General features: G+C 36.0%; 1 protein-coding gene and 1 long non-coding RNA gene across 2 annotated transcripts in view; one reads left to right on the top strand and one right to left on the bottom strand.

The window, feature by feature from the left end:
• The window catches only part of LOC127935476 (KH domain-containing, RNA-binding, signal transduction-associated protein 3), a 127,675-nt gene that overhangs the window by 41,651 nt on the left and 66,840 nt on the right, over positions 1-19,184 (bottom strand). Inside the window, exon 2 of the mRNA XM_052533377.1 lies at positions 13,632-13,750. Coding sequence (XP_052389337.1) covers positions 13,632-13,750 — 119 coding nt within the window. The remainder of the gene's footprint in view (positions 1-13,631; positions 13,751-19,184) is intronic.
• Positions 3,317-3,871, top strand: LOC127934853 (uncharacterized). The gene is made up of 2 exons (XR_008147921.1): positions 3,317-3,393; positions 3,559-3,871. It is a non-coding gene; the product is annotated as an uncharacterized LOC127934853 (long non-coding RNA).

The following is a 19,184-nucleotide window of genomic DNA, read 5'->3' on the forward strand; positions in this document are numbered from 1 at the left end:
TGCACTGTGACAAATTTCATTCTGAATAGATAATAATCTCATAATAAGGTCCAGTTATAATGGAGTCACAGAGCCAACATGCTCCATGATCCACAAACATCTCCGGGCCACTGGGGGCTCATGTGGGTGCCAGCGTCAGGAGAAAAGCTGGAATTGTGTTTAAAACAAGAGCTGACATTTGGGTTTAAGTAATATTTAGACAGTGTAGAGGTCTGGATGGGGACTCAGCTGAAGCACAATGCTCCAGTTAACAAAACCTGTGACCTGACACAACCAGTGAGATCCATACCATACTATACCACACTAATTGACTTAAGGTTAGTGATTTAAATAAGACTTGGAGTTCAATTTACACTTGAAGGTGGGCTATTTTGACCTGGTCTGGTTGGACCATATATGGTAGCAATACCCTAAAATTCACACAAAAACCCTGGTAACCACCAAGAATTACCTAATGTTATGTCCCTAATGTTATGTAGCTTTGCACATGTAAGAACATGTTAGAAGACACTTTAATAATTATAAAAAAAAATTTTTAGGTTTTCAGATTAGGTATCAGACTTCTAGCATTGCTAATAAAATTAATGTAGTGGGTGTGTGTATATATGTGTGTAAGAGATGCTTTACCCTTCACCACACACTCCCTCTGGGATCCAAGAGCCCATTTACAAACCCTCTTCAAAAAATAGCTCACACACACATTATCACTCTCTGAACGCATCCATATGGCTGCTCGAATACATATTTACATCATATATATATATAGGTCCACAAAAGTGTGTACAAGTGCACAAGTGTATAATGCTGCTGTCGGTCTATCTGTCCTTATGTTAGGATCATGAATCTGTCCAGGGTCCATTTGTCATGAAGGAGCCAATTCACTTCTTGTAGTAGGTTGTATATTCCACCACTGCATACACTACCATTTAAAAGATTTTTTTGTGTGCGTGTTTTTTCTTTGTTTGTTTGTATTTTAAAAAAGCCTCTTATGTTAACCAAGGCTGCATTTATTGATCAAAAAATAAATAAAAAAAGGAGATATTTGTAAAATTAAAAATTTTCTATTTGAATGTTTTTTTTATTTTATTTTTTATATATATATATACTTAAAAACACTATTTACTCCTTTGATGTCAAAGCTGAAGCATCATTACTCCAGTCTCAATTATAATAAATAATTATTGGTACTCAATAATAATAATTAAAAAATATAAATACCTTTATTTAGCAAGGATGTATTAATTTGATCAAAACTGACAATAAAGACATTTATATTGATACAAAAAATGTCCATTTAAAATAAATGCTGTTCTTTTTATTTCTCAAAGAATAAAAAAAAAATGGTTTCTACAAAAATATTAAGCAGCACAAACTGTTAATATATGAGTACCAATTATAATTAATATGAAATCAACGCATACTACAATGATTTCTGAAGGATCATGAAACTGAAGACTGGAGTAATGTTGCTAGAAATTCAGTTTTACATCACAGAGATAAACTACATTTTAAAACATACTGTTTTTACTGTATTTTTATTCAATCAAATGCAGTCATGGTGAGAATAAGAGTCTTCTTTCAAAAACATAAAACAAAAAAAATTATTACAAACTAAGATATATGCTGGGTATTATTTTATATATTACTTATACAGAAAATATCTAGTATAATAATAAAAGTGAATGGAAATGGTGACCGTTAAACCAAAAAAAAAAAAAAAAAAACATGCACATGCTATTCTCCTTCCACATGTCCTGATCATTTACTCATCCCTTTCATTACTGAAACACCTCCATAAACAATCAAATTAACACACTGTTCTAATTCAAAAAAGATTTTTTCCTGAATAGAGTCAGACATCTACACCTGCTGCTGAAACTTCTCTGTTTCTCTCTTGTTTTCTGCTGTTTGTCGCTCTTTCACTCTCCCAGGATGGAACGGTGTGAATTTAAAACCACAAAAACAAAGAAACCCATTAAATTAAGTTGGAAGAACTACAAAAGCACACTAAATGAGGTAGATTAAGAATTGTTCCTTGCAGGAATAACAGCAGGAATATATGCATATGTCACATGAACACACACACATGCTCAGTGTATGATAATGTGATAGTCTGCCATCAAGGTCACGCTCACCTCTACATCTGGCAAAGGGGGAAAATCATCAAATAACACACATAACAGCAGCAGTATGGAAATTAGGACCATTTGCTGAAATCGCCTGTGCATGCTTCAATCTCAAACTCATGTTCATACAACCCATTCTCACTCCAAAGGCGTCAAAAACCGAAGCATGGTCAAGCGCCCCTAGCGTCACGTTTATGACGCCAAATGTGCCTCTCGGCGTCGAATATCGAAGCACTGCGACCTTCATTGCTTTCAGTGGGAAACTTTTGGCGTCAGAATTCGACACGAGGGCATGAGATGTTTATCGCTATGAAATCACGTTCAAGAAGTCTCATTCAGCACACATCGCGATACTTGCTATCAGTGACAGTTCCACAGTTTGGGTGAGTAGTCGTAATTACGCTCTTTTAATGCCTTTTTAAAATGTATTCTGTCTTCTTTATTAATCAGATTAGTGCCATATGTTTAATCGCTGTATTATATCGGTCATCCGCGGCTGTCTTTGAGTTTCATTGCGTTTAAATAAATGAACACAGCTGCTAATTAGTCTGGCTAAACTCTATCTGTCACGTGACGTGCCATAGACATTCGATCCGTTTTATATTAATTATTAATTATTATTTATTAATTTCAGGATCAATGATGTAAGTTGTATTTGTAGTAAAATCATGGTAATCACGACACTTACAATAGTAATAAATGAAATGTGAAGTTAAAACACATTAAACGGGACATTAGTAACTATAACTGTAGTTTTACTATGGTATATTAATAATCAGTACAACAATACAATAATCACCAAACCAGCTATGTTTGTATCACTGTAATGTTAGTGTTTTTATGTGCTTTTATATGACAGATATCACAGTAATCACATGTTCTGTACCATGCTTTTAATACCTTTTAATGTAAATCTAAAAATAAAATAAAATAATAAAATAAATCAATTTAACAAATAAATAAATAATAAAACATGTATTTTTCCATCTTGCAGTTTATTCATATCAGTTTATATATATATATATATATATATATATATATATATATATATATATACATTTATATATTTATTATATCTAAATATTTTGCTCACAGATCATTATTAACATTCTGTATATAATAAAATTTTATTTTCTCTCCCCTTTTTTATTATTTTTATTTTTATTTTTAGCTGAAAAGACGTAAAGGAAGCCCAGTGGTGTTTCTGGAGAGGGATTCCTTCAGAAATGGAGAAGACAGAAAGCTGTGGAGGCAGATATTTGCAGCAGTAAGTCTGTGATAGTTTGTCCCTTTTATCAAACATTCCCGCTGTTATAATTTGTACAGCATTTGTTGTTTCTTAAACTGTTGCACTGTCCAAATACCCACACTTGCCATCTTTGCACTTGACCACTTGATTACTTATTTGACGTCTTTCCTGTATTTGGCCTAGTGTTCGAGTGAGCATGATGACCACAAGTGTGTGTCGAACTTTTCATGACCTGATGACTGTGTTTCCCAATCCTGATCCTGGAGAACCCCAGCACTGCACGGTTTTGGTGTCTCTCTTATCTGCCTTGGAGTCTTCACTGATGAGCTGATGAGTTGAATCAGGTGTGTTTGATCAGGGAGACATCTCAAATGTGCAGTGTTGGGGTTCTCCAGGACCAGGATTGGGAGCCACTGCCTTATGGGACACTTATATGTTTACAGAGATTTTTAATATCTAATTATCAATATTTCACATACTGTACATTGGACAGCTTTCCGTGACCTCTTGTGAGATCTCGGCAAAAAGTCTGACGATTTATTCCAAAACATGTATGATGGGATACACTAAGCTTTGTATAGTGCTCCGGAGCAGTATTGGAGAGGTTTAGTGTGTGTTAAGGACGCTGTGTTTTGGCATTATTAAGACCGGGGACAGTCTCGTTCACACACTGTCACATACACACACTCTCAAGCGGCCAAGACTGCAAGTGTGGGTATCTGGACGGGGTCAAAGTCTTAAAAATGATCCCTAAACACAGTCGCACATCACAGTCTTAATAATCCAGTTTAACACTTGTATGATATTGTACAAGCCCCAGGACGGTCTCATCTGACACTATCAAAAGAATTCATATGACTATAGCTTGTTATTAATTACTTGCTTTCAATAATGGATGCATTTAACATTTAATTATACTGCATCTTTACAGAGGTGTAATGTACAAGTTGCACGTAATTAATAATATTTCCTTCTTTCTGTCTTACAGGATTTTTTGCAGATTATGCTGTCTAAAATATCGAGCTCAACAGCTATTTGAAGAGCCAACCCTCACAAACCTTCCTAAAAACTAAAAGCGCTATTACTGAGTCTCAGCGAATCTTGCCATGATCAGCTCTTCCCAGGTACATTTGTTTAGAATATTTTTTAATCAACATTTACTCCTCAAATGCTCTGGTCTGAATCTTATTTTAAATTAACTTAATTATGTTTAATGAGCAATATTAATTGCACACAGAGTAAGTAGAGATTATCTTGTTTCACAGGAGAGAAGGAAGACCAAGGAAATGATTTGCTCAGGATGAGAAATGAAGATGGCCATCTTGTGCAAACAGAAGTCCTCTGGTATGTGTGTGTTGAAGCAATGCTGTGTTATACAACATTTTATGATGATCTCTCACAGAACTGGTCATGTCAGCCTTGATTTCTTTTTATACTATTACATTTACAGCATGTTAGCAAAGTGTGACTGGACATTTTTAATATTATGTTTTTAAAAACACACCTGTTTTAAAAGTAGACAAGTATCATGAAATTGGTTTAGTTGATATAAACACCAATTGACATTATTTCATTGTTTTGTAAATGTTATGTTATAAATTGTGAATTGATAGTTGATTGGTTTGAAGCCAGGCCTTACACTGCATAGACTAAAACACATTTGTGAGAGAAGTCAGGAACTTTGGAGAAAGATTCTAGAGGAAGAAAACACATTTACTGCAACAATAGATGAATTCTAGAGTCTTTGAGAACTACACATGCTAATGCAGTCTCATGAGCAAGACCTTTGCCTCTGTAACTTTTTCTTAATTCTTGCAGAATTACATATTTATTGCAGTATTTTAATTTGTACAGATGATCTCATCAGCCAAATGAGGGGTTTTGACCAAGTGATGCTCTTGAAAGGAGTGAAAGAAGAGGATGTGGTAAATTGTCTTCAGAGATAAAGCTTCTCAAAAGATCTTAAAACAGCTTGAAGAATGGTAAGTGTACAGTACTACAAGGGTAAAATCGCACAGAACATAAGCTGAGCTCTCTGTCCATTAAACAACTTCATCTGGATTGCTTGTTTCACTTTGACCAGGTCTGGCATCTTAGGACTGAGAGATCCTCTGGCTGAGAAACAAAACTGCTTTCCAGACACGAGAGAAGAAGATCATGATGGGCAGATGAAACCAGTTTAGATGTGATGATGGGAATCATTATTTTCTGGAACAGTATCACATGTCTTATATGTATCACATGATCTGTATCACAGTTGACTGGATGGGACTGTGTGACTTTTAAGGACATTTCATCACTCATCTGTGTGAACTGATTTATATATGAGGTTAATGTATTTTTGATGATAATTATTTTCATTGAATCTTATTTGTCTTGATGCTACTTTATCAACTTTATAGTCTATGCTTTAATAAAATGAAAATGGTGAATATTGTGTTCTGAAGATTCTTGGTAAATACATAATTTTACTAGGTAGGCTCATATGTGTTTATTTTAGACTTGGAAAAACTACATATTAATTATTGGGATTATTTTTTATTTAAGACATAAACATTTTTCATCTGATTAATAACATCTGGGACATCAGTACACCAGAAAGTAATTTTTTTCATATATTAGTAGCAAATATGCAAATTTTTTGTGAAATAAAGGGAGTTACAAGATTAATTATTTTGCATTACAAGATGGTGCCATGGGCTTTATAGTTACAAACACTTGAGGGATAACTGAGAATGTAGCAGGAATGATCAACGTGGATCTTGTACTGCATTAAAACCAAGAGCAGGCACATTACTGATGTCCAGCACCTGAGGAGCAAGATACGGGGGTGAGGAGGACATTTCTACACTGATTTTTCCTAATTAGTTATATATATATATATATATATATATATATATATATATATATATAATTAATATTCTTAGCACTGCATGAATTTGTCCTTGTGTAATAGTGAAGTATCACAATGTGTATACATTGTCCTTGATTACTGCTTTACAGTGGGGAATATAAAGGCAAGTTGTTGCAAGTTCATCCATTATATTTCTTGCCATTTACTTCAAAAATCAAAGAAATAATCTATTATTTTCATTATTAAATCATTTCTTTCTAATTTTTCCATGTTTCATCAGATGGCCTCACAATGTCCTGTCAAAAGGTATAATAGTCATGATGAATAGAATAGAAAACAGAGGACTATGAAAACTGTCAGATATAAATGTGACTCAGCTCAGTTTGTTGTCCATGATGAGGAGAATACATATATGTAGGTTTTACTGCCCTTCTACCCCCAGGGGCCCAGTAGCACCCCCCGGAAGAGCCCAAAACTGTACATTTCAAATGGCTGTAAATCAGAGTCCAATTAACATATCAAAGAGAAAATGGGCAGGATTATTACTTATGCTATGCTGATAAAATAATGTTGAGCTCAGTTTTCAGAAATAAATGGAAAGCTGGCATAAAGGCATTTTAAATATTGCTCACTGTAAAATACCACATTTCAGCCTGCCTCTCAAATATATCATAGAGGTTTGCACAATAAACATATTTAGATATCCAGTTTTCCTTAAAACAAATAATTTATTTTGTTTCGTTAATAAAAAGTTTTAAACTACATTACCCACAAGCCTCCGTCGTTCTATCTATGGAAAGGCAACACTAGGGGGCTGTTTTATTGTAGTTCATTGAAGTTATGCTTAGGGTTAGGATTAAGATCTCGCTAAAGATGTCATTTTTCTCAAGATAGCAACACTTCATTGTTGACTTAATATATTACTAATGTGATGATAGCAGCAAAACATACTTTTTAACATGATGCGCTGTTTAATATGGGTTAAAAGATAGTCCAACCACAGACTGTCCTGAAAATTCATAGCCAATGACATCAAAGCTGAGCAGCAGCGTCACACTTCCTCATCCATTTATGACCGATGTCTTTCGTTTTCCGGCTGAAGGGATAGATTCGGTTAACAATAGATTAAGCTTGCTACTTATTAGATTTGGTTTTATTAACGTCTACACCTTCCTCCGTTGTTCAGCTTGACAACAATTGGGCAATATTGATGTGCACATGCCCAGCAGTCGCAGTTGTATCCAACAGATAGATTCCTCTCATTAAATAGAAGACACATTTTTAAGATTTTTTTTTTTTTTTTTTTTTTGACCAAAGACAAATATATTTACTAATCAAATGACGTGCTTCTAAAATTTACATTGCATATTACATTGTGTTTTAAAGTTAAAATTGTTCACATTTGTGTTTCTGTGATTTACCATTCTCTACCATTTGAACTCTAGGAATAAAAACAGAAATTATAAATGAATGAATGAACAAACAAATAAATACATAAAGCATAATAAACATGCATATTTTTGTAAGGATCTTCCATTATTTATTGATATGTCAAACTCATTTAAAGTAAACATGACCAAATTACTACACTGCATCCTCTGTCACCAAGCTCGTTTTTGCCACCATAAAGAATAAAAAGGCAGTTATGTTTTAAACATTAACTATTTTCAGTATGCAAATGAAAATGCTTTTATTAAAAAGCAAAACAGTAAATACAGTATGTCTTTCAGAGAACACTGGAAAAAGATCAATTTTCTTAAAAATTAAATTGACCAAAATGTTATACAACACAATGTAAATGTTTCAAACTCACAAAAAAACACCATGAAGGCATGCATGTCAAGTGTGCAATATCATCTATAAGACTCTATCAGCTCAGCATCAAATAAACACTGATTGTCTGAACAATGAAAGACAGAGAAAGTGTTCAGGAAAACAAACACCTGCTAGCTTTGACATAACATTATGAATTCACTTCATGACTGGAGCTAGGGGATGACTGTGTATGAATATCTCCTTTACTAAAACTCTTAATTAAAGTCTAAAAGGTTTACTGTATGAAGCTTGAAAAAAAGAACAAAATGCTTTATCAATACAAAAAATACTATTTTTAACTATTGTTTTCATCACTGGTTCTGTAATGTATTCATTATGAGCTTAGAATTAAAATAAAAGTTACATCTTCTGCAAAAATCAAACCACTGCAAAGTCTAATCGCTGATCCAGGAACCATTTCTGTGTGTGCGGGGGAAAAAAAGAGTTAACGAGGTGAGTCCTTGTGCATGATGGAGGACTACAGCGTCACCAGCAAACAATCCTGTAAGACAGAAAGGAAGGAAATATTACATTACATTCAACTTATACATTACACTGTGTTTTGTTTAGACCATAAAAGCAGCCTCTGTAAAGATGCTGTATAATTAAATGTTAAATGCATCCATTATTGAAAGCAAGTAATTAATAGCAAGCTATAGTCATATGAATTCTTTTGATAGTGTCAGATGAGACCGTCCTGGGGCTTGTACAATATCATACAAGTGTTAAACTGGATTATTAAGACTGTGATGTGCGACTGTGTTTAGGGATCATTTTTAAGACTTTGACCCCGTCCAGATACCCACACTTGCAGTCTTGGCCGCTTGAGAGTGTGTGTACATGACAGTGTGTGAACGAGACTGTCCCCGGTCTTAATAATGCCAAAGCACAGTGTCCTTAACACACACTAAACCTCTCCAATACTGCTCCGGAGCGCTATACAAAGCTTAGTGTATCCCATCATGCATGTTTTGGAATAAATCGTCAGACTTTTTGCCGAGATCTCACAAGAGGTCACGGAAAGCTGTCCAATGTACAGTATGTGAAATATTGATAATTAGATATTAAAAATCTCTGTAAACACATAAGTGTCCCATAAGGCAGTGGCTCCCAATCCTGGTCCTGGAGAAGCCCAACACTGCACATTTGAGATGTCTCCCTGATCAAACACACCTGATTCAACTCATCAGCTCATCAGTGAAGACTCCAAGGCAGATAAGAGAGACACCAAAACCGTGCAGTGCTGGGGTTCTCCAGGATCAGGATTGGGAAACACAGTCATCAGGTCATGAAAAGTTCGACACACACTTGTGGTCATCATGCTCACTCGAACACTAGGCCAAATACAGGAAAGACGTCAAATAAGTAATCAAGTGGTCAAGTGCAAAGATGGCAAGTGTGGGTATTTGGACAGTGCAACAGTTTAAGAAACAACAAATGCTGTACAAATTATAACAGCGGGAATGTTTGATAAAAGGGACAAACTATCACAGACTTACTGCTGCAAATATCTGCCTCCACAGCTTTCTGTCTTCTCCATTTCTGAAGGAATCCCTCTCCAGAAACACCACTGGGCTTCCTTTACGTCTTTTCAGCTAAAAATAAAAATAAAAATAATAAAAAAGGGGAGAGAAAATAAAATTTTATTATATACAGAATGTTAATAATGATCTGTGAGCAAAATATTTAGATATAATAAATATATAAATGTATATATTAGGGGTGTAACGATACGCGTATTCGTATTGAACCGTTCGGTACGAGGCTTTCGGTTCGGTACGCGGTACGCATTATGTACCGAACGGTTCGTTGGACTAATTAATTAAATTTGGAAAATAAAAAAGGTGTGTGAAATATAATGTTATGCGTTCAACAAGGTAGGCCAATAACCCAAACGACGTAACAGGCAATGCCCCTGACACCCCCGAAGAAAAAAAAACACCAACTTATATGTTTATGTTAGGCTACTCAGTCAGGCGCTCGCTCACTCAGTACGCGCTGAAGGCTCGGTACCACGGAGCCCCGCACGTCACCTGTAGGAGAGGTTTTGCAATCCGTCCCCTCAGTTTATAAACCGTACTCATGAATTAATAAACTGTTCACTCGGTTTAACAAATCGTACCCACGGATTAACAAACCGTGCCCACGAATTCCCAATCCGTGCGCTCAGATTGTGTAAACCGTACCCTCAGTTTTTGAATCCGTACCCACGAATTCATAATCCGTGCGCACGCTTTCGCAATCCGTTCCCTCGGATTTGAAAACTGACACGCATTTTACACTTAACAGTGAAACATGCATCTAACTCCGGCAGGTGGGGTGAGGTGGGTGGAGCTTAGTATAATAAAATCACAAAAATAAGTATTCATGTTAAGAAAGAATTGTACACAAGCATTTCCAAAACTGTCAAAGGTTATTTAAAAATAAAGCAATTCACAAATTATTTTATGACAAACATTTTTACTGTCTTGTACTCATTTATTTAGCCTACAAATTAAAATTATAAAAAATAACTTTCTTTTTATTTGTATCATTATTATATATTATTAAACAGGTTATGCATAAGAATCTTTTATCCAAAATAACTTACAAAAGAGGAAAAAATTACTCCAGAGTCAGTCACAATGCCAGGTTTATTGCACAATAATAATCAAGTGCTATTATAGATTATCAGCAATTGAACAAGATTTGAATGCGCATCTTTCTTATTAAATCTTTGTATTCCACCTCGTACTACACTTGATAGAGAATCACTTAAGACACTTTGCTGTAAACCTATTCCACATAATAATATTCAATAAAACTGTATGTTAACACGTAGGAGATTGCTGCATGAATCCGTGAGTACGGTTTACAAATCCGAGGGAACGGATTGCGAAAGCGTGCGCATGGATTATGAATTTGTGGGTACGGATTCAAAAACCGAGGGTACGGTTTACAAAATCTGAGTGCACGGATTGGAAATTCGTGGGCACGATTTGTTAAATCGAGTGAACAGTTTATGAATTCGTGAGTACGGTTTATAAACTGAGGGGACGGATTGCAAAACCGTCGCCACGGATTGCTTTTTTTTCTCCTACAGGTGACGTCCCGGGCTCCGTATACGGACATCACCACAGCGAATGGTGCATTTACGTTATAGCCGCGGATATGAGACCTTACTCTGTAGTGGAAAACGCAGGTTTTAAGAACATGCTTAATGTAATTGAGCCCCATTACAATATTCCTTCACGAGCCCATTTCAGCCAGACCGTAATTCCTGCTTTGTTCCAAAAAACATAAGCCCAAATAGAGAACCAATTGAGTAAAAACACACTCAATATAAAGAGTTATAGAGTTCCATATAAAAAGAGTTACATCTTTGTATTTGTTCATTACTACTACAACAATATTACATTTAATTAAAAAAAAAAAATTATAAGGAGCTATTTTTGTTTTATACAGTATGCTGCTAAGAAAACACCATAGAAGATGGGTAAAGAATAGCTCCATCATTGTTCAATGTAAAAAAAAAAAAAAAAAACACATACTTTGTTAGTTTTAATAAATAAAACATTTTTTAAAAAATCAAGGAAATTTATCTGCCAATTTTTTCTTTTTGCTGTATCTAAAACGTACCGAACCGTACCGAACCGAACCGTGACATCAGTGTATCGAACCGAACCGAACCGTGAATTTTGTGAACCGTTACACCCCTAGTATATATATATATATATATATATATATATATATATATATATATATATATAAAAACTGATATGAATAAACTGCAAGATGGAAAAATACATGTTTTATTATTTATTTATTTATTAAATTGATTTATTTTATTATTTTATTTTTAGATTTACATTAAAAGGTATTAAAAGCATGGTACAGAACATGTGATTACTGTGATATCTGTCATATAAAAGCACATAAAAACACTAACATTACAGTGATACAAACATAGCTGGTTTGGTGATTATTGTATTGTTGTACTGATTATTAATATACCATAGTAAAACTACAGTTATAGTTACTAATGTCCCGTTTAATGTGTTTTAACTTCACATTTCATTTATTACTATTGTAAGTGTCGTGATTACCATGATTTTACTACAAATACAACTTACATCATTGATCCTGAAATTAATAAATAATAATTAATAATTAATATAAAACGGATCGAATGTCTATGGCACGTCACGTGACAGATAGAGTTTAGCCAGACTAATTAGCAGCTGTGTTCATTTATTTAAACGCAATGAAACTCAAAGACAGCCGCGGATGACCGATATAATACAGCGATTAAACATATGGCACTAATCTGATTAATAAAGAAGACAGAATACATTTTAAAAAGGCATTAAAAGAGCGTAATTACGACTACTCACCCAAACTGTGGAACTGTCACTGATAGCAAGTATCGCGATGTGTGCTGAATGAGACTTCTTGAACGTGGTTTCATAGCGATAAACATCTCATGCCCTCGTGTCGAATTCTGACGCCAAAAGTTTCCCACTGAAAGCAATGAAGGTCGCAGTGCTTCGATATTCGACGCCGAGAGGCACATTTGGCGTCATAAACGTGACGCTAGGGGCGCTTGACCATGCTTCGGTTTTTGACGCCTTTGGAGTGAGAATGGGTTGGTTCATATTAACATGTAGCTGCACTGTGAAGTGCGTTTCATCCTTGAATGACTGTGGTCTGTATGTACAGGGAAGCGCTTGCGTGTGGAATCATGTGAAAGCATGTTAAACAAATGAAAGGCACAAAGGTTATTAGCTGTGAAAAAAAATGTGATAAACATCAAGAATTTCTGTCACTGAGTCTAAAAACAACAACTGAATTATTCTACACTATAACACTGCATTTAGGAAATTATTTAGATTTTTTGACAAATTGCCAATGGGTATTTAAAAAAATATTATGATCAAGCAATGATTTCACCAGCACCGCAAAATATTCAAAATGTCATACAAAAATGAAAATTTACTGAAACCCTAGTCGTCAAGTCATAGATGAGTTTGTTTCTTCATCAGAACACATTTGGATAAATTTAGAATGACGTCATCACTTACTCACTACAGTGAATGGGTGCCATCTGAATGAGAGTCCAAACAGTTGATAAAAACATCTCAATAATCCACACCACTGCAGTCCATCAATTAACATTTTGTGAAATTAAAAGTTGTGTGTTTAACTGTAAACCATTGATTTTGCCCAAAATACTAGTCCACAATCGATAATAACGCTTCCTCAAGTGAAAGAGTCTCTCCTCCGTCGTCTTGATATCAAAAACTATGCTTGATCTATGCATATTTCTCTCCTGATTCAGATTAGACATTTTTTTCACTGGAGAAAGAAATATTATGTCTAGAGGACTCATATTTTAAATGGAAGCAGTGGTTTAATCATGGATTTTTTTTTTCTTACACAAGACATTTATTGATTTAATGTAGACTCTCATTCTGGCGGCACCCATTCACTGCAGAGGAACTACTGGTGAGCAAGTGATGTAATTCTACATATCTCTTAATCTGATTTGTTCTAGTTGTAACTACTATATCATACATTGGACACTGAAAAAAAGCTTTGCTGTACTTACTTTGGGAAACTGTTTCACAGGGATCAAAACCTTCTGTCCCAGTTTCATGTTCTTGTTGATGACTACATCAATGAACTTCTCATCCTCTTTGTCTTCATCTTTCTGGACCTTTTCGATTTCTGTTAAGAGAGATAGAGACAGGGAGAGTTAGACAAATCATTATCTAGTTAGAATGAAGGTTTATCCATGTGAAAATCAGGTTCCGATAAGCTCAGATAACAGTCCCACTATTTGCCCGATGTCATCTGTACCAAGCGTATTTTGACTGATCAGTGGACTGTGAAATAGCTTCCATTGGCCATGCTTTAATTTAACTGGATGTGCTTATAATAATATCTGATAGACATTCCTCTGTGATTGGTGGATATTTTTGATTGTGAGGCAAGCATTGTTAGACATTAAAGTGTGTAAATGAGCTCTTTGAACGCATAGAAGCCTTTGTTGTTGTGGGACACAGTGGGGTGCTGGGATATTAGTCACATTAATGAGTTCTTGTATGAGTGTGGGTACTCGTGATACATTGCATTATAGTGAAAATGTGGGTTTGCAACTCAATGATGTACTTAGTGGAAAACAGTATTGCAACGGTAATATCAGAGGCGATGGCAAGAAGACAATAATTTCCAAATGTTCATAAAATGTTAAACATCCACATAATCTGGAAAGTGCAATGATTAAATTGCTCAATCAAATGCAAGAGTAATCTGGAGCATTCCAGAAACTTATCCAGTAAACCCTGGCCATTTAATCTTAATGATAATTAGAGCCCTTCGAAACTGTTTAAATATGAAAAGCACTTTGAATGTTCTTTTCCACAATCTGTCATCTTGTGACGCTTATTACACTTCAATATTCAACTCTCTTTTCCATTATTTGTGCTTTGGTGAGGACAGTTTATGCAAAATTAAGACTTCCTACATTCCCTCGTCTAATCAGGAAAGCACTTCCACTCAAAGAGTGATTTATCCAGAGTATATATAACGTACAACAGTCAGAACTGTTCATCCCCGAGCAACCCACAGCGGCATTTCATTTCTTAATCCACGTTTTGAATGAACTGGGTGATCCATTTGGCACGTTGAACCATTGGCCATAGTTACAATAGATTTGAAGTGGGGCTACACAGACCGATCGGTGTATGACATCAAAGTACCACGAGAGCGATTCAAAAGCACAAGGAGTCGTCTGCTCTCCAAAGCTCTTGCGGTTCTTTGATGTCAAACAAAGGTGGGTCTGACGCTGATGACCCGCTTCAAGTCGATCAAGCCTAATGATTCAATGAACCATTCATAAAGAACCCTTTACTTCACTCCTAAACGAATCAAACGAATGAATAAATGACTCGATGACTTAATCATTAAGATATTTACCATGAAAGTTATAGTTCACCCAACCATCATTTACTCACATGGTCCAAAAGAGTATATGTAATGAATTTGATCAAACAAAATATTTCTTGCTGAACCTACTTTTTGTAATCTCCGTTTGATGCTTTGCACAACAATTACTTTAAATGATCTTTTCAGAGTAATTTCTCCAAATTTAATGTGCGATTAATTAGGTTCATTAATCACCACCTCATGTGATTAATTAGATTAAAAATTGTAATCGCTTATCAGCCCTAATATATTGTGTGTGTATAAATTTATATATATATATATATTAGGGGTGTAACGATACACGTATTCGTATTGAACCGTTCGGTACGACGCTTTCGGTTCGGTACGCGGTACGCATTATGTATACCGAACGGTTCGTTGGAGTAATTAATTATATTTGAAAAAAAAAAAAAAGAGAGAGAGAGAAATATAATGATATGCGTTCAACAAGGTAGCCCAATAACCCAAACAACGTAACAGGCAACGCCCCTGACACTCCCGAAGAAGAAAAAAACACCATCTTATATGTTTATGTTAGGCTACTCAGCAGGCGCTCGCTCACTCAGTACGCGCTGAAGGCTCGTTGCAAAATAGCCAATGCGTTTAACAGACTAGAAATGAGAAGATCCTCCAATAACCAACAGGTCTGGTGTTTGGGTGCGCTTTGGATTCCCTTTAAGCTATAATGGTGATGGCAAGAGAGTGGTGGATAAAAAAACAACGGTATGTCGCATCTGCAACATGACAGGGTACACCAGCGGGAATAAAAAAAAAAAAAAAAAAAACACCAGCAGGAATATCTGGGATATATGCGTCAGTACTATCTGGGAAAAGACGAAAAAAAGGAGAAACATGCACGCAGCAAACTATCCCTGCAGCATTTAGACACTATAGCTTACAGGGAATCCAACCCAAACACCAGACCTGTTGGTTATTTTAGGATCTTATATTTCTGGTCTGTTAAAGGCATTCGACATTTTGCAACGAGCCTTCAGCGCGTGCTGAGTGAGCGAGCGCCTTAGGGGCCGTTCACATATCGTGCCTAAAAACGCATGGAAAACGCTAAGCGCGTCTTTCTCCTCCTTTCCAAAGCGCTTGGGCAGAAGCGCTCATGAGGCGTCTGTCTTTGCTAAGCAACAATGACGTGCTCTCTCCATGAGACGCGGAAATTTCAGCGAAGGATAAATGGATTTGCAGCTCTAAAAATCGCTTGCAGTAGCGCTGCTACTAAATTTATTTCAAAATTGCAATCCATATACAACTATGATCAGCTGATCCTTCATCTTGGCTGAGCTCTCAACGTTGTTACGGGAAAGGATGAAGCTGATTGGTCAGTTCTTGTCACATGACCCGCGGTGCGCTTGCGGCATTCTGAAAAGTTGAGATGTTTTTACATTTTGCTGTATCTAAAACGTATCGAACCGAACCGAACCGAACCGTGACATCAGTGTATCGTATCGAACCGAACCGTGAATTTTGTGAACCGTTACACCCCTAATATATATATATATAGACACTCACTGGCCACTTTATTAGGTACACCTGTTCAATCGCTTTGTAACACAAATTGCTAATCTGCCAATCACATGGCAGCATGGCAGCTAACTGCATTTAGGCATGTAGATGTGAAGACGGCTTGCTGTTGATGTCAGACGAGAATGGGCAGACTGGTAAGAGATGATATAATGGCAACAGTAACTCAAATAACCACTAGTTACAACCAAGGAATGCAGAATACCATCTAACAACTGCAGTGAAAGCTGCCATGAATTCCAGACCTTCAGTAATCAGTGCTTGCTTCAGTGCTGAATGTTGTCTCTTTCACATCTCTATGTTCCGTCTGTTTAACACGCACGTCCGCCGTGCTGGCGCTATTTCAGTAAAGATTTCAACTTAACGCAGACTGTCAGGGTTTATGCAAAAATGGAAAGGCTTGCATGAATTTGTGACATTAACAGATAAGGATATGACCGTTAACTAAAAGTGTTTTGCCCTGAGGACGCACACAGGTATCTGTAAAAGATTACGCTAATGCATCAGCTTGAAGCTTAAAATAAAGGTTTATCTTATTTATTGGATCACATACTTTTCTTGCAGGAGGTCATTCTGTTTCCTCCAATATTTGTAGATCCATTTTGTCCATAGAAATGCATTATTCAGTGCTGTAATTTGATGCAACCCGTTTCAGTTGTATATGTGCACTAGCAGACCCGACTAATCGATAATGAGAAATCATTTTAATTATCGCTAATAATCGATTTTATCAATTAGTTGTTGCTGTCCTAGTCGTGACATCTGAAAAGTATGGTAACCCATACTCGGAATTAGTGCTCTGCATTTAACCCATCCAAGTGCACACACACAGCAGTTATTAGGGAATGTGCACACACACACACACCTTGAACACACCCAGACCAGTGGGCAGCTACATTTTCCAGCATCCAGGGACCAATTGGGGGTTCAGTGACTTGCTCCACTCCCCCCACCTACAACTCCTGCTGGCACTGAGACTCGAAACCGCAAACTTTGGGATTACAAGTCCAACTCTCTAACCATTAGGCCACAGCTGCCCTAGTCTTGCATAGCCAGACCTTCAGAAAGATCTGGAATTTATGGCAGCAAACATAGTTAGTTTAATTCATCATCACATTTCGTGGCATGGAAATGTCACCACAATAACAGACCGGTGTGTAAAACCCTCTGACATATTTAAAGACTATGTTGTGAACTTTAAATATTTCACATACTTTTGAAAATCCATCGTTTAGTTGATTCTGATAAGCATTCGTCATCACAGTTGTAAACACGATGGCTTTCCTCTTTCGTGAGGGGATTTAAAGTACACAACACACACGTCTCACGGAAATACTGTAGAATTTAACCACTCTGATGACGACTCCGACACTCCTGAAATGTTTCCACTTGTGTCATACTGTATATGCATCAGACTTTTAGCCAACTGTCAATAGGCGTGACAGTTTGAGACCCTACCATCAAAATAATGATGGTGACTTACTATAACTGAAATATTCAAGCCACAGCATTATTTCAGTGCATTTTGCAGCCATTTAAACCATATTGTGGGTGGTTTGTGATTAAGACGCAGGGGTTTGTGCTAAAATATGAAGTGCTGAAGTGAAGCAGCAGTTTATTGAATTCACCCCTCATTGTTTTGAGAAGATGGGCTCTCCCGCTTCACATGTCAAGATAATCTAATTTCCATCCAAGACTCCCAGACAAACATTGTATTTCTAGTCATGATAAAAACGTGTGCAGGCCAGCACAGCATCAGAGCACAGGTGGGGAGAAATGAATAGTACAACGAAGGCATGATTTGTGGGATTAGGGTGGACTCCCTCATAAGAATACAGCAGAAGAGAGGAGAGCCAGAAAATGCTCCATTAACTCCTCAAATTTCACTTCCTGATCACAAAAAAAGAAAAAACAATGCAGAAAGAGGATATGGGCAACAACATACAGTATCAAAAAGAAGCTCTAAGAGATGGAAAACGCTCAGCAATCCAGGACCATACAATGTGACATCTGGTTCTAAGCAAAATTATTTTCAATATAAAGGTCTTGGAAACAAGAAATTTCTGTTAAATACTCTCCCAAAGAGAATTTTCATATGTTCTTATACAACATATAGTAAGTGGAAATGTGTCTTCTTTCCTATCACTAATCAAAATTTCTAATCAAAACAAAAGGTCTGTGCACAGGCCCAAAACAACCTTAGGTTACTGTGGAAAAAAGCTTACATATTCACTGTATTTTGTCAAATCATTTTTTATTTTTAACTGTTTTAAATTAATTTTAAATAAATCAATTTTTAAATCATTTCCAAAGTTTTAAAATTGCTTGTTTTTATTTTTTTTATTATTGTTCATCATTGACTATTTTACTTTCTTTTATGTTAAGCACTTTGAATTACCATTGTGTATGAAATGTGCTATATAAATAAACTTGCCTTGCTTTGCCTTGCCTTGCATAAAAATGTCTCTGGTTACACATGTAACCACCATTTCTTCAAAAGGGGGAACAAGATTCTGTCTCATCTAGCAGACACTATGGAGACTGGTGTCTGAAGTACATGTTAAGCAAGTAGCCCTTAATTTCACAGGCAGGCACCCAGAACTTTAAGAAGGCACCTGCCAAAAACTTTACCAACTTGGTT

Source organism: Carassius gibelio, chromosome A19 (genome assembly GCF_023724105.1).
Source record: "Carassius gibelio isolate Cgi1373 ecotype wild population from Czech Republic chromosome A19, carGib1.2-hapl.c, whole genome shotgun sequence".
NCBI lineage: Eukaryota > Metazoa > Chordata > Actinopteri > Cypriniformes > Cyprinidae > Carassius > Carassius gibelio.